Raw genomic sequence first — 15,222 nt, forward strand, 5'->3', positions numbered from 1 at the left:
TCAGATGCATTTTTAAAAAATTTCACAGCTCTTGCATGGCACTTCTCTTTCCTAGCCAGTGGTGGGATGCAACCAGGTTCGGTGAGCATGCGCACACGTTTAACACGCTTGCGTGCAGCGTTCAAACTACAGCAATTTGAAGCTCAGCTGCTTACCTTCTAAGCCAGCCCCGGTAAGTAGAACAGCGGAGGCGTGGAAATCAGCTCAGCCGCGCAAATCAGCTCAGCCAGAAAGACGGAAATATAGGACAGGATAGGGCAGGAGCGGGTGGGCGGGGCGAATTGATTCTCACCGCTACCAGTTCGCCTGAACCGTCTGAATACCTCCGTTCCTAGCTCACACAGGCAGTGTGGCTTAGAGAAGCTGGTTAGGCATTCCAAAAGAGTCACTTTGAAACAAGACGAGCAGCCAATGAATTGAATAAAGAAATATCTGATAATACTTCTTGTGTCTCTTTTTGGGTCTAATGCAGTCTGATCAGCTTGAAATGGCTACAGACTATTTAGAAGGGCCATAAACTTTGTTGTCTGTTTAATGAGACACTAGACAGGTAGGTCCTTATAATTTTTTTAAAAAATGCCTTGAAGTCAAATAATTCGGAAGAACATCTTTTTAGCTTAGACATACATTAGAACATCCTTCCTAAAAGAATGTTAATTCAAGGCCTGATTTGATGGTAATAGTAGTTATTAGATATATTATATTAGATATATTAGAGTGCTGTATGATTTTTCTTTAAAGCTCTTCGGATGCCATGTTAATTCTAAAGGATAATGATGGAATATTTTTCTTTTTAACCAGGGTGGGTAAAAATTGTCACTTTTTAAAATAAAAAAAAAGTAAAAAAAAACAAATTTAAAAAAAATAATCTTATTTTTTTAAATTTAAATCAGATTTTTTTTTTTTTAAAAAAAGCAAATTTTAATAAAATGCTTTTGGAGTAAAAATTTAAAGATCGTTTTCTATTTAAGCTGCATTAATAATTTAGCTAAGGGACGCAGTGGCTCAGTGGCTAAGACACTGAGCTTGTCAATCAGAAAGGTCGGCATTTCGGTGGTTCGAATCCCTAGGACCGCAGAACGGAGTGAGCTCCCATTACTTGTCCCAGCTTCTGCCAACCTAGCAGCTTGAAAGCACGTAAAAAAATGCAAGTAGAAAAATAGGGACCACCTTCGGTGGGAAGCCAACAGCCAGCAGAAGTAACCTGCAGTACTGCACTCTAACCACTGCACCACCATAGTTCAAGGTGCAAGGATCTCTCTTTATATGTCACCCATGTGAAGATGAAAAGCATAAGATGTTGTTCTTTGTGGATGGTGTTGAAAAAGAAACAAAGTCGGATTTTGAAAGTGTTTGTTCTGCTTTTCTGGCCAATTTCTGTACACCACAACTCTCCAAACTTGGCAACTTTAAGAAACTCCTAGAATTCAAAGTCCACAACTTTGAAAGTTGCCAAATTTGGTGACCCTGGTTGTACACTGTCTGTTATGTAGGTGTGATAGGTGCGACACAGACACTTCACAACCCCAAATGTGAACATTTTTATTTTATTTTTATTGGCCATATTAAATATATTATCTATTTGATAGTTACAATTTAGTAATACGATGCCTGGCAGGTTTAACATAAGTATGAAATACGGCAAAAATTACAATACAAGAGAAAAAGGAGACCTAATACATTAATGCCACTAGGTACATCAAATCTGGAATGTATAGCTGTAAATATAAAATTCTACATTATGCTTTCCAGTAAACTTCCTGGAAATATAATAAACATTTTGTGGCAATTACAAATACAAATTAAAGATTTAACTTTCTAGGAAGTCATAATTTTGGTTAGTATTTTATTCAGAAAATCTAATTTTTTAAAAAAAATGTATTTCTCACACTGCTGCCAATTCGGTGAGATTTCTCTCTCCCCACATCTCTATTTTTGTCTTTGTCACTTTCGCAACAAAAATCTGCCGAAGACAAATCTATTTTATTTTATAAAAAAGTGAAGTATGAAACGAAATGAAGGAGAACAGGTTGTAAACATTCCTGCAAACTAAAGACACAAACATTTGTATAAAACTCTTTTCAACACTGAGCAGAGGCTTCCATTACAACAAATGATTAACTTAAAAAGTTCTGCTACAAGTAGAACAATACATTCAAACATACATTTTTTTTCCAGAATTTCTTTTTAAATCAAAATAAATAGATCACATAAAAGGGGAGAGTACATTTTATGGAGGGGAAAAAAGATAAAATTTCAGATTGCACCATAAATCTACTTTAAAGATAGTGATATGATATCATTTACGTGTGTGCATGTGTGTGTGTGTAGTTGTGTGAGAGTGTGTGTTTTCCCCCAGGTGTTAAATGCAAACACAATGCCACAAACCATAAGCTATCATGATGAACTAACAAGCCAGTTGTGTTGTTTTGGAAACAGACATGTTTCAAGCTAAACATGAGTTTTACAAGTTACGTCCACTTTTCCATATACAAGTACAAAGCATTCGGATGTTTTGTAAGGTGGAACTTTTCGGTCCCTATCAATATGGAAAACTCAACAAAATGCCTAATCTTCTCTCTCTCTCTCTCCCTCTCTCTCTCTCCCTCCCTCTTTCTCTCTCTCTCTCTTCAGTTTCTTCTTCCAAAGAACAAAATGGATGGTTTCCAAGCTTTCAAAGTAGCATGACTGTAAAGACAATGTTTAATTACTTTTATTTTACAGGTATTTGCTGCAGAGGCCTTACACAGAACAGTTCCTCTGTAGTGCATGATATTCGCCCTCCCACCCTTGCCAACCCACCCAAAATAAATGAAAAGAAAACTTGAGTGAACCCGAAGCTGTGAGATGTTATTGAAATTTCCATCACAAAAGGAAAAGACTGGGAATCTCACAAGACCAAACAGTGGAACACGGAACTGCTATGGAAGAGGTGACAATTATGTTAAAACTTAAGACCTAACCTTTTGGGGGGGGGGGGGGGAGGGAGAGAAAGGAGGCGGGGGAAGTAATTTTCACACATGACTTAATCAAGCGGATGACGTTAGAAGACGGCCCCGAGAAACACAACTAAAAAAAAAAAAAATCCCCCAGAGAGTCGACTTTTTTAATTCCATGTTAAGAATAGTACAAAAAACATTTTTGCTCAGTTTGAGCCAAATAGTGAAACATTTATCATAAATGCACTTTTTTTTTTTGTTCTCATTAAAGACAAAAAAAATGCTGTGCTTTTTTTTCCCCTTGGAAAACAAAGAAAACCAACGCTGCAGTGGTTTAATTTTTTTCTCTCTCTCTCTTTAAAGTCAGAAGCACAGGGTGTTTCTTAAGTCTCTCAGGCACAGAGAGGAGATGTTGAGTTGGGCCAACCGTTTGGAGTTTTTTTTTTATTTTTTTAAACCAACGAGAGAGAAAGCATCTCGATCAGAAATGGGACATTTCCGGAAGTGGGGGGGGGGGAAGGGAGGCCCTCTCGCCACATTTCAAGACCAATGCAAATCCCTCTGCGCCCAGGTGAATTGGACACCTTGGACTCTGTAGATTTAAAAACTCAAAAAGCTCACGCCTGCTACGGCTGCTGCCCTAGAAGGGAGAGTGTGTCCCATCCCCCCCCCACACACACAGACACACATTCCCCCGTTAAAAGAACTGGAAAAATTAACATTGCGCTATCTCTAAAAGTCATTTGAGTAGGGATTTTTTTTTATCTACAGCATATCTGAGCTGGTTTCTTCCTGCTACATCCTAGAATACAGGACTGTCGGGTTTTTTAAGCGTCGTAAGCATCTTTGCTGCTACATCTCATGGTCCCCAAATGCCAGGGCTCGTCTCCTGCCACCCCCCTGCCCCCCTTCTCTCTGGGCTTGAGAATTCAGGACTTACTGTGAAAATTAAGTCAAAACTCTTGAGAATTAAGGCAGCATTTTTTTGTTTTTTTTGCTGTTTTCAACAGCTAACCCTGATCAGAAGATGCACCACCGTGCTGTCCTAGGGATGTTCTTCGCGTCAGTTCTGCCCTTCCTCCTCTCCCCCGGGTTGCTTCGCCCACCCCCCCACCCCCCTGAAGGGGGAAGGTGGTGACGGGGAGGAGAGGGGGGGGGAAGGCATCCTGTCCATCCAACCTGTTACTCAGCAGCAAAAAATTGGAAATGGGTGTCTTTTTTTTTTAATTCCATCGTTCCCAGCTAGCATTTTAATTGGAATTTACATAAATACCCAAGGCGTAAAACTTCCATATGAAAAATTATAAGCTGAGTGATGAAGTCGCTTCTCGTGACTTACTTGATCACAAAGTACTGAATGATAACGGCAAACAAAATGGCAACCGTGGCGAAGATGACAAGGAGCAGGAACGCAAACTGTTCGTCGCTGAGGGGCTTCCGCTTGCTTTTCAGGAGCTCCGGAGCCGGCTCCGAAGACGGAGAAAGCAGCTCCTGCTTTTGAGATGAGAAGGCGGTGCTTGGGCTGTACGGGCCAAAGAGTTCCTGCCATCCAGTGGAGTCCTGATGCTGGCGCCCAGCGCACACCCTGAATCGGTATTCACAGTTTGTTTGCACGTTGGAGACGCGGTAGAAAGTATCTGGTCCCTTGTAGATCTGAGGCAGGAGCAGGAGAAGACACACACATCAGATCAGAGAACAAGGCAACCGAGTTCCACACAGCCAGAAACCTTCTATCTTTGGGGGACCTGCTGGAAATTCTGAAATGTTTGGGTTCAGGTTCCCCAAAACGGGATGGGAACCCCCATGGAATGAAGACAGATTGATAAGGTGGCAGATGGTCACTGCCTCCTAGGTGCTCCTATCTAAGCTCCTCTCTGCTTTTGGGAGGACAGGCGGGCACCCTTCAAACCTACTGCAACTGTTGGAAAATATAAGCCACGCTTGGAATTGGCCCTTTGCTCTGTGGCAAATCACTTTTTAAAATGCCAGACAGGGCACACAACCTAGTTCTTGAAAGATCTGGATAGGCATATCTTGGTACTGGTGGCTATTCTGCTGGGCACCTTCAAGATTGCCTCTAGTGACCTATAAGGCTCATGAATTCTGTATCACTCACATTGACTGGCAATGGCTCTCGCCTTGAGGTTCTGACAGAAGGCCTTTCTTGGTCCTTCCAGGGAATCTTAGGACTTTCTAGTTGAAAAGAAGAGGGTCTACCACTAAGGAATGGTCACTTTTAACGCAATGTTTGGCAATCTGAGCAACGTTCAGGTGCGTAGACTTGCGTAATAAGTTACACAGCACCCCGTAAGCTGTGATTCAGCCCGGACAACCGCTTGTCTGGAATCTGCTTGAGGGGCTGGACTGCAGGACCTCCAAGGTCCCTTCCAGCTATTCTGATTATACTGTTATTCTGAGAGGCCGCCTGATGTTCTGATTGGGAAGAGGGGTTCATGGAGGAGTTGACCAGGTGGAGTTCGAGAGAGGGTCGAATGTGTCATCAATCATGAGTCTCTTCCCACCCATCTAAGTCCAGCCCACTTGAATTCCATTGACTTACCTGCTGCAAATTTCCCTTGACCGTTAGTTCAGATTCCTGTCGAGAGCTTAAGCTTGCAAATAAATCTTTCTACTCATTTGAACTGCCTGTATGTCCCGATTTCCCTGGCGCTTGACAATTCGTGTGATAACGAGGACCCTTGATAACAAGGGCGTCCAACCATAGCAATTTGAAGACTTGTGAACTTCAACTCCCAGAATTCCCCAGCTGGCCAAGATCTTAAAGGTTGCCACGGTTGGATGCCCCCTGCTTTATAACAATGCATTCAGAGTTATTGTATTGGGGGTGGGGAGGCTTTTCCCCATAATATCTGTTTTTTAAAAAAAGATCATTCTGGGATTACCTGATCCGCTTCCCTCCCAGTGGCAAGCTGCAATATGTAAACAATGGCATCACCCTTCATTGGCTGTAAAGGCTCCCAGGTGACTTCACAGACATTGTCTCCCAGCTGGTGGACTTTGGGTGCTGCAATTTGGAACAAGTTGGAAGTTAAAACATTCATGCTATAGATTGTCCTCCTTTTAGCTAATGATAGCAAATAGCGTGCATATATCCCCCTGAACGAACTTCAACGACGTTTCAAAGTGCAACTTGGTTTAGAGTCACTGTACCAAAATCCATTTCTCCAACTCTTCTTCCATCCAGTTGAGCTTCTTGGCAGGTTAATTTTACACGGTTGGTTCTATTCCCCAATGGGCATTTGGGGAAAATAATTTAAGAAGGTGCTGCTGAAATTAAGGCTTTGGAATGTTGCCCTCCCCTCTTGATACTGTCCCACTGGGTTACAGGTACCGTGTTTCCCCGAAAATAAGGCAGGGTCTTATTACAACCTAAGCACTTTTAACTTATGGCTACCTGTTGTGGCCCAGCAGGAGCTGTTGGAGCTGCCACCAGACTCCGACAGCGAGGGGCCCTATGAGTCGGCTCTGGAGGATGTGGAGGACCCTGGACAGGGTTCCGACTCCGAGCAGGGCGCAAAGAGGCTGGTTGGCCACCAGGAGGCACCTGAGCCTTGGATCAGTGAGGAGGAGACAAGGGAGTGTGATCCGGACGTCATGCATTGGAGCAGTGGGGAGGAGCCAAGGGAGTTGACTCCTCCCCACTGCCTGGCAACGCCGGGCAGATCGATGTAGAGAACAGCTACACAGTTACAAAAGATAATTGGACCCAGGTGATTGTAATTAAGCTCCTCTCAAGATTGTATTTAAAGAGACTGGGAGGAGCCTGGTTTTGCAGGATTCAACGTCATTCCTAATGCTGGAGAAGCTGTTATCTGTCGAAGTCTGAGTTGCTGCCAAGGTTCTTATCTGTTTGTTATGCTTGGCTTTCAGCCACCGAGGTTTTGGTTTCTTGCTAATAAAGTGCTGTGAAATTCCAGTTAAGCTTGTCTCGGCATTTGTTACTGGATGGAGGAGGGGGTCAGAACAGCTACCCTATAACAACATTTAAAAACAAGACTTCCTTCCTCATCCATAATATATATAAAGCAAAGGCATTCAGAGTGAAAAGTATTTATATAATATGCTGCAATGCACTCCTTGACAAGAATGGTTTTGCTATCATAATGCTTTAATCCAACCAGATATTTTTTTTCTACTAACTATTGAGAAAGCCAAAGCAACAGACTTTTCTTAGATTAATTCAGAATTAGAAGAGTTGAAGCTTAATAAAAAACAGGGGCTGCTAACGTAGCCATTATATTGTAGTCAACCAATTACAGACAGAGGCTTCAGACACTTATGCCTTGCAAATGATAATCGCAACCAATTACTGTGTTTACCCAAAAATAATACAGGGTCTTATTTTCTTTTGACCCCCAAAATAAGTGCTTGGTCTTATTTTCGAGAAGGTCTTATTATTTTTGAGGTGCAGGAGGCAGCGAGCAGGGTCAACCCCATGGCTGCTGCTGTGTTGCAATATTTTCGGGGAGGGCTTATTTTCGGGATAGGGCTTATTTTAGTGCATGCGCTTAAAAGCCCGATTTGGCTTATTATCCGGGGAGGTCTTATTTTCAGGGAAACAGGGTAGTATTGCACGTCTCTAAAAAAAAAGAAAATGGTGAAAGCTTCCTTTGGAAAGTGGGCTCTCTGTCCATAAGATCTTATTATTTTTGAGGTGCAGGAGGAGGTGAGCGTGGTCACCTCATGGCTGCTGCTGTGTTGCAATATTTTCGGGGAGGGCTTATTTTAGCGCATGTGCTCATAAGCCCGATTGGGCTTATTATCCGGGAAGATCTTATTTCCAGGGAAACAGGTTAGTCCTCGACCTACGACCAAAACTGAGCCCCAAATTTCCGTTGCTGAGTGAGAAATTGAGTTTTGCTCCCTTTTACGACTTTTCTTACCACAGAATCGCTGCCTTTGTTAAGTTAGTGACACGGTTGTATGTAAGTGATTGATTTTGCTTGTCAGAAGGTTGCCAAAGGGTGATCACATGACCCGGGCATGCTGTAACCGTCATTAATACCTGCCAGTTGCCAAACATCTGAATTTTGATCACGTGATCAAGGGGATGCTGCAATGGTCATAAATGTGAAAAACCGTCGTAAGTCCCTTTTTTCAGTGTTGTTGTAACTTTGAGTGGTCACAAAACAAATTATTGTAGGTCGAGAACTACCTGTACATTACTCTCTTTGGGGGAGATCAAGAAGAATTCTGAATGAAGCCTTTGAATCTGGGTGTGTATTACCCTAAATTGGGTAAACGTGATTTTTCTTTGGGAAATGACACAAACCCATTTACCCAATCCCAACAGGGATATGTAAATAAGGATGTCAGGGCCTGCAGCCATATTCCTTTTGGATCTTTGGCCTGCCACACTTTCTATTATTCTACTATGCCTTTTCTATTGTGGGAAAATGGGAGGGGGGATTGTATGGGGTTAGATGATATGTAGCCAAAACAAAATTCCTTTCTAGAAAGCCAAGGTCATCCTTTGTCTTTGCACCTCTGTACCTGACTGGAACTGGATGGGTGGAATTGCCAGCATGGCAGTGGCAGATTGAACCATGTGACGGACTTGTGGGTGTGGGGGCAAAATCTTGAACTTTCAACTAGGTGGGGAAAACTGGGGAACTTTCAAATTTGGGTTTTCACAGATGTGCCAAAAATGGCTCTCTTAATAAATTGGAACTTTGAGCAACACTTTGGATGCTATTTGGAATCTTGACAAAGGATTTTTCTAATACGTGATTTTGGATAATTAAGGATAAGGTTTGGGAAGACTGATACATTCTGCATTTCACTTCATTTTGTGCACTTAATCCGAGGGCCATCTAAATTTTTTCTAAACCGAAGTGACAGGAGGAGAAACTGCCTTTAACTAAACCAGCCTAATTTCTTTCAAAACTATACTGGTCATCAAACACCAACCCAGCGTGAAGTATAACTCATCAAAGCAGAAGCAAACAGTTATGCCTTGAAGAGCCTCTCCTTTTAAGGGGTAGAATCCTGCCCCATTTATGAACGGCATTAATATATGCTCAATACCCCTCACCTTTCATGGCAGGCGGTGGCGATTTGGTTGTGGCAAATGCGTAAACTTCGGAAAAGTCCCCTTCCCCGGCATCATTGCATGCCTGGATTTTAAAATAGTATGTTGTAGATTCACTAAGTCGCTGCACCTTATAAGTGTGGCAGGGGCCACTGTAGACAGTGATGAACCTGAAATGGGAAGAGAAAAGATCTGACAAGTACTCAAACCCTCCAGTCCAAACACAAAGCCCAGTTGCCCTTGGAAAAAGCACCTTTGGGACAACCTCCAATCAGGCAGGCAAATTTCTTTTAGAGATGAATTTATTGTTTCTGAGCTGCCATTTCAAAGAAACATTCCTGGCTCATATTTAAATGGTTGTCCACTAGGATTTCAAGATCCCTCTCACAATAGTAGTAACTGTGAGAGGGATCTTGGAGTCCTAGTGGACAACCATTTAAATATGAGCCAGCCATGTGCAACAGTTGCCAAAAAAGCCAACACAGTTCTAGGCTGCATAAACAGAGGGATAGAATCAAGATGGTGGTGCAGTGGTTAGGGGTGCGGTACTGCAGGCGGCACAGTGGTTAGGGTGCAGGCCACTTCAGCTGACTGTTATCTACAGTTCAGCGGTTCTAATCTCACCGGCTCAAGGTTGACTCAGCCTTCCATCCTTCCGAGGTGGGTGAAATGAGGACCCAGACTGTGGGGACGATATGCTGACTCTGTAAACCGCTTAGAGAGGGGGCTGAAAGCCCTATGAAGCGGTATATAAGTCTAACTGCTATTGCTATTGCTAAGATCACGTGAAGTGTTAATACCACTTTATAAGGCCTTGTTAAGGCCACACCTGGAACAATTTCAAGAGAAATTGACCCCTATTCAGCCTGGAGTTTACCATTTTTTCCACCTCAGATTGTGGTTCCCCTTCTATCACTACAGGAGGAGAGAAAGCTTGGGTAGATGCTCTTATGCTAGACCCAATTACTGGTTTCAACAAGCTACAATGAAATTCTGGGCCAATTTTCCCTAGACTTCTGGGTAGACTGAGTCAAACTGTAACTGGGTTAACTATCATAAGAGAATCAAAAATAAAAAAATAAACTTTTTTTTTTTTAAAAAGAAACTTTCCCCCTCCGTACTCTTGAGTCCAGACACGAAGGGGAAGACAACACATTCCCCAGTATGATCTCACCTGCCCAGCCTGTCTTCCATCTGTAAATTGAACTGGGTGGGGTTGGCAATTAAAGCCCTGCTAGGACCTTCCCCCCACTTCAGCTTAAGGCTCTGGTAACTGAAGACCACGCATTCCAGGTGCGGAGGATCCGGAGGTAAAGGCTTGGTTTTCGCTTTGATGGATGGACTGAAAGGACCAGTTCCAAGACTGTTGAAGGCCTGAATTCGGATTCTGCCAGGGAGTAAAACAGAGGTAAAAGTTGACGTTTGCAGAAGATCCCCACCCAGAGCCCCTGGTATGAGAGGAAGGCTGTAGAAATTGAGGAACTAAATGAATGAATCTGTTCTAACCGAGGCTTCCCAAGAGCAGGAAGCCAACTCCTTGTCCCAACAAAATCTTTTTATTAAGTTACTGTGAATTCCTCTCGGTTCACATCCAGCAAAGTCTTTCAAAGGTGAATTTACAGTCACAGACCTTATTTGGCTTGGAGAGCTGCCAGGCCGATATCTGCAAAATGCAAAGCTGTACTTGGCAAGGAGTCATTGAGAGTCATGAACCAATTAAGCGAAGTAATTGTCTCCTGCAAACTCCCCTTTTGCTCATCTTTATTTCCTATGGGAGGGGCCATTCACCATCCACCTGTGGCTTTACTCCTGAGTTGACCCTTGTTCCTTTGCAGTTCCCTTCTCCTGGCAGCTCTGCGCATATCGGGAACAAGCTCCAGCTGTTCTTTTGCCCCACTGATGTCTGACTCCAAAGGCAGCTGAAAACTGGCATACGGCCCTGGCCCCATCTCTGCCTCTGACACAGAGCCCTCATCAGAGCCTTTTGCAGACTCCAGGACTGGCCCATCTTCCTCCCCAACCTCCTCACTGTCCGAATCTGTTGCCAGCTCCGCTGGACGCTGGAGGGCCGCCACAGAATCTTTGCTCTGATTTAAAGGCAGTCCTTGACGTATGACCACAATTAAGCCCAACACTCCTGCTGCTAAGGGAAACAGTTAAGGGATATTTGCCTTTGCGACCTATTTTGCAAAGCGGTGAAGTGAATCACTGAAGCTTTAAGTTAGTAACACAGTTGTGAAGGGAACTGTGTTGCCTTTGCGTGTCAGGAGGTCACAACAGATGGTGACCACATGGCCCCGGGACACTGCCACCATCATAAATGGGAGTCAGTTGCCAAGCATCTGCTTTTTGACCGTGTGACCATGGAGATACAGCAACGGGGGATAAGAGTGAAAACCGGTCACAAGTTACGTTTTTTCAGTGCCGTTGTAACTTTGAACGGCCACTAAACAAACTGTTGAAAATTGTGAATTACCAGTGAAGATATTGTGTGCCACCCAGAGTTGTTCAACAATGAGATGGGCAGCATACAAATTTAAGTGTTGGGGTTTGCCAGCGGAGCTGGTGACACACTCAGACAGTGAGGAGGTTGGGGAGGAAGATGGGCCAGTCCTGGAGTCTGGGGAAGGCTCTGATGCGGACTCTGGGTCAGAGGCAAAGAGGGGACCAGAGCTGTCCAACAGTTACCAGCTGCTTTTGGATTCGGACATCAGTGGGGCCGAAGAACAGCTGGATCCTGTTCCCAGTGTGCGCATGCACAGAGCTGACAGGAGAAGGGGACAGTAAAAGAACAATGGCCGACTCAGGAGTAAAGGCACAGGTGGATGGTGAATGGCCCCTCCCATAGGGAATGAAGAGGAGCGAAAGAGGAGTGGAGTTTGCAGGAGACAATTCGTTCAATTCATTAGGGTGAAGATCTGTTCCTAACTTCTTGCCATATAATTGCTGCTACAGCATGGCGTTTGGAAGATATCAGCCTGGCAACTCTCCAAGCCTGATAAAGGTCTGTATTTGTTAAATCTCATGAAAGACTGTTGGCTAGGACTTTGCTGGAGAGGAATTTCCTTTAAACTAAATAAAAGAGGTTTTATCGAGACGAGGAGTCTGCTTCATGATCTTGGGAAGCCCAGGTGAAAAGGTAAATGAAGTTCTTCAGACTCGAGCTGGCCTATCCAACCACCCGTACTGGGATCAAAAATTGCCAATCACCTGTATAAAGTGTCAGGTTGCAGGTTCTCTAGGACATGGCTTGTGACTCTGTTGACCGTTAAGGCCTGTTTCTCCCCATACTCTATGTGGTAGCCAATGATCTCTGCCCCATGGCAGCAAGGCTCCTCCCAGTGAAGAGCAAGGCACGTGGAGAGGGGAAGAGGGCCTTCCAGCTGATCTTCGTCAAGCAGGTTCAATACTGCCACCGCAGCTGGCACTGAAGCTGGGGTCGTCACTGTGCCGATTTCCCCAAATAGTCCAGGGCCAGCCAGATTCACAGCCTGAAAAAACGGAGAAAGGGAAGCATGAACAACAAGTGTGAAGTCTCAAGCATCTGCATCTAGGCTCCTCTACACAATGTTCTCCAGATGTTTTGGGTTTTTTTAACAGATTAACAGAGTTGGGAGGGACCTTATAGGTCATCTAGTCCAACCCCCTGCCCAAGCAGGAGACCATACACCAGGGGTAATAGCAATAGCAGTAGACTTATATACCGCTTCATAGGGCTTTCAGCCCTCTCTAAGCGGTTTACAGAGAGTCAGCATATTGCCCCCAACAATCTGGGTCCTCATTTTACCCACCTCGGAAGGATGGAAGGCTGAGTCAACCCTGAGCCGGTGAGATTTGAACCGCTGAACTGCTGATCTAGCAGTAGCCTGCAGTGCTGCATTTAACCACTGCGCCACCTCGGGGTGTCAAACTCAATGTCAGTCCTGCAGTCATATTCCTTTTAGGATCTTTGGCCTGCCACACTCTCTTTCTTTACTATGCTGTTTCATTAGTGGGGGAATTGGGAGGGGGAATAATAAGAAGTAGAATTGTAGAATATGTTGTTGTCAAAATAGAACATTCCTTTCTAGAAGCCCAAGGTCATCCTTTGTCTCCACACCTCTGCAACTGACCGGAACTAGATGGGTGGAAATGCCAGCGTGGCAGAGGAAGATTGGACCATGTGATGGACTTGTGGGTGTGAGGACAAGATCATGAACTTTCAACTGGGTGGAAAACCCAGGAAGCTTTCAGATTCGGGTTTCCACAGATTGTACCAACATGTCTCTCTTATTAAATTAGAACTTTGATGAAAGCTACTGAATGCCTTAGACTCTGATTTCATTCTGGATGATATTTGGAATGCTGACACTCAATATCACTGAGGGCCAGATAACATTTGTGTTTGACTTCGGAGGGCCAGAGGTGATGGTTGCTCGAGTGGCCAGGGGTGGATGTGACCATTGTGGGTGCCTGACACAAAAATGCTCAAGATGCATATTTTCCCCTTTGAATGCAAAAGACAAAAGGAGATTTGCTTTCTGGCACAAATAGTCTCAATTTCATAATGTAGAGATTAAGAGTCCCTACCTAAAGTCTCCAGCTGCTATGGAACCTGATTCTTTTGTAGAGCAGAGCATAAATGAACGTGAGGCTCTCCCCATAGCCCATTTTTGGTCAACAGGGTGCTACAGGAGGCCGAAAATGGGCCACATGGGAGGGGAGCATGTCAACCCACCCCCCCCCCGTCTGTTTGGGCCAACAGGGGCTGCGAAGACCTGTCCTTTGATATTTCCAGCAGGCCCCACGGGCCAGATCTAAGCAGCTTGTGGGTTGGAGCCTTGAGTTTGACACCCTGCTCTACACCCTTTCTGACAGATGGCAGTCCAGTCTCCTCTTGAAAGACTCCAGGGATGAAGCTCCCACAACTTCTGAAGGGAAGCTGTTCCACAGAATAACAGAGTTGGAAGGGACTTTGCAGGTCATCTAGTCCAACCCTCAGTCCAAGCAGGAGACCTTACACCATTTCTGACAGATGGCAGTCCAGTCTCCTCTTGAAAGCCTCCAGGGATAAAGCTCCCACAACTTCTGAAGGCAACTTCTGTTCAATGGGTTGATTGTTCTCACTGTCAGAACATTTCTCCTTATTTCTAGGTTTATTTCTATTTTAATCCCAGCCTAGCAAACATGGACACCCCTGGATGTGCATTTAATCTTAAATAACCAGACCAACAATAATAGTAAGAACAAGCATCCTAGAAAGGAGTTCAATCAACTGGCTAGGGAGGCCATTTTCCTAGCCAAGCATGAGCAACTGAGATTGATCTAGGCCAGTGTTTCACAGAACTCAGCAACATGTGGACAACTCCCAGAATTTTGCAAAACGCCATCAGCTTCTGGAATATTCTGGGAGTTAAAGTCCATACATCTTCAAGTTGCCGAGGTTGGGAAACACTGATCTAGGCCACCAAGAGAAGAAATAACTCCTTTTTGGGATTTGAAGGTTGTCCATCGAAGTTAAGAAAGACAAATCACTATTTTTATCCTAATACTCATGAAGCTTTATTTAGCTCTGAATTGGAAGGGAGACATTGGGTGGTGTTAACTTCACACCCGAACCGGTGAAAAAAAAGTCCAAATGAAAGTAGTTGTCCAATCCTACTAAGATTACTGCAGAAGAGATAAAGAAATATAAAACAATACTTTGAAAAACGTTGTTTTTCAACTCCTTGGAGTTTGATGACAAACTGACATCACCAAATTCCTCTTTGACTTAAGAATCTTTTCCCTTAAATGTTCCTATTCTGAAATAGTAAAAGTAATAACAGTACATTTTTGCTACACAAGATGGCAGCACCTGATTGATTTGCTGGTTAAAAAAATATTGCAGGAAAAAAAGGGACTATCAGAAAATCCCAATGCTGTAGCTTACAACGACTTCAAAAAAAAAATCTCAGAAGAAAGAAATTGCCAAAAAAATCACTTGAATATATACATGAAGCCCTAGACCACTTCAGACAAATGGTTATCCAACATCTTCTTAAAAACTTCCAGTGCTGGAGCATTCACAACTTCTAGAGGCAGGTTGTTCCACTGATTAATTGTTCTCACTGTCAGGAAATTTCTCCTTTGCTCTCTTTGTTCTCCTTTGTCCTTGATTAGTTTCCACCCATTGCTTTTTGTTCTACCCTCAGGTGCTTTGGAGAATAGTTTGACTCCCTCTTCTTTGTGGCAGAGATATTGGAACACTGC

The 15,222-nt window shown here is 43.8% G+C and overlaps 1 protein-coding gene across 2 annotated transcripts in view; it reads right to left on the reverse strand.

Annotated features, from left to right (window-relative positions):
• Window positions 1-1,531: 1,531 nt before the first annotated feature.
• The window catches only part of FNDC3A (fibronectin type III domain containing 3A), a 72,304-nt gene continuing 58,613 nt past the window's right edge, over window positions 1,532-15,222 (reverse strand). For both annotated transcript variants that reach the window (XM_032227309.1, XM_032227310.1), the window contains exons 22-26: window positions 12,202-12,482; window positions 10,166-10,378; window positions 8,995-9,161; window positions 5,843-5,964; window positions 1,532-4,592 (exon numbers count right to left, since the gene is read on the reverse strand). In XM_032227309.1, the coding sequence (XP_032083200.1) occupies window positions 4,275-4,592; window positions 5,843-5,964; window positions 8,995-9,161; window positions 10,166-10,378; window positions 12,202-12,482 (1,101 nt within the window). In that variant the 3' untranslated portion in view covers window positions 1,532-4,274. The remainder of the gene's footprint in view (window positions 4,593-5,842; window positions 5,965-8,994; window positions 9,162-10,165; window positions 10,379-12,201; window positions 12,483-15,222) is intronic.

This window comes from Thamnophis elegans, chromosome 12, assembly GCF_009769535.1.
Source record: "Thamnophis elegans isolate rThaEle1 chromosome 12, rThaEle1.pri, whole genome shotgun sequence".
NCBI lineage: Eukaryota > Metazoa > Chordata > Lepidosauria > Squamata > Colubridae > Thamnophis > Thamnophis elegans.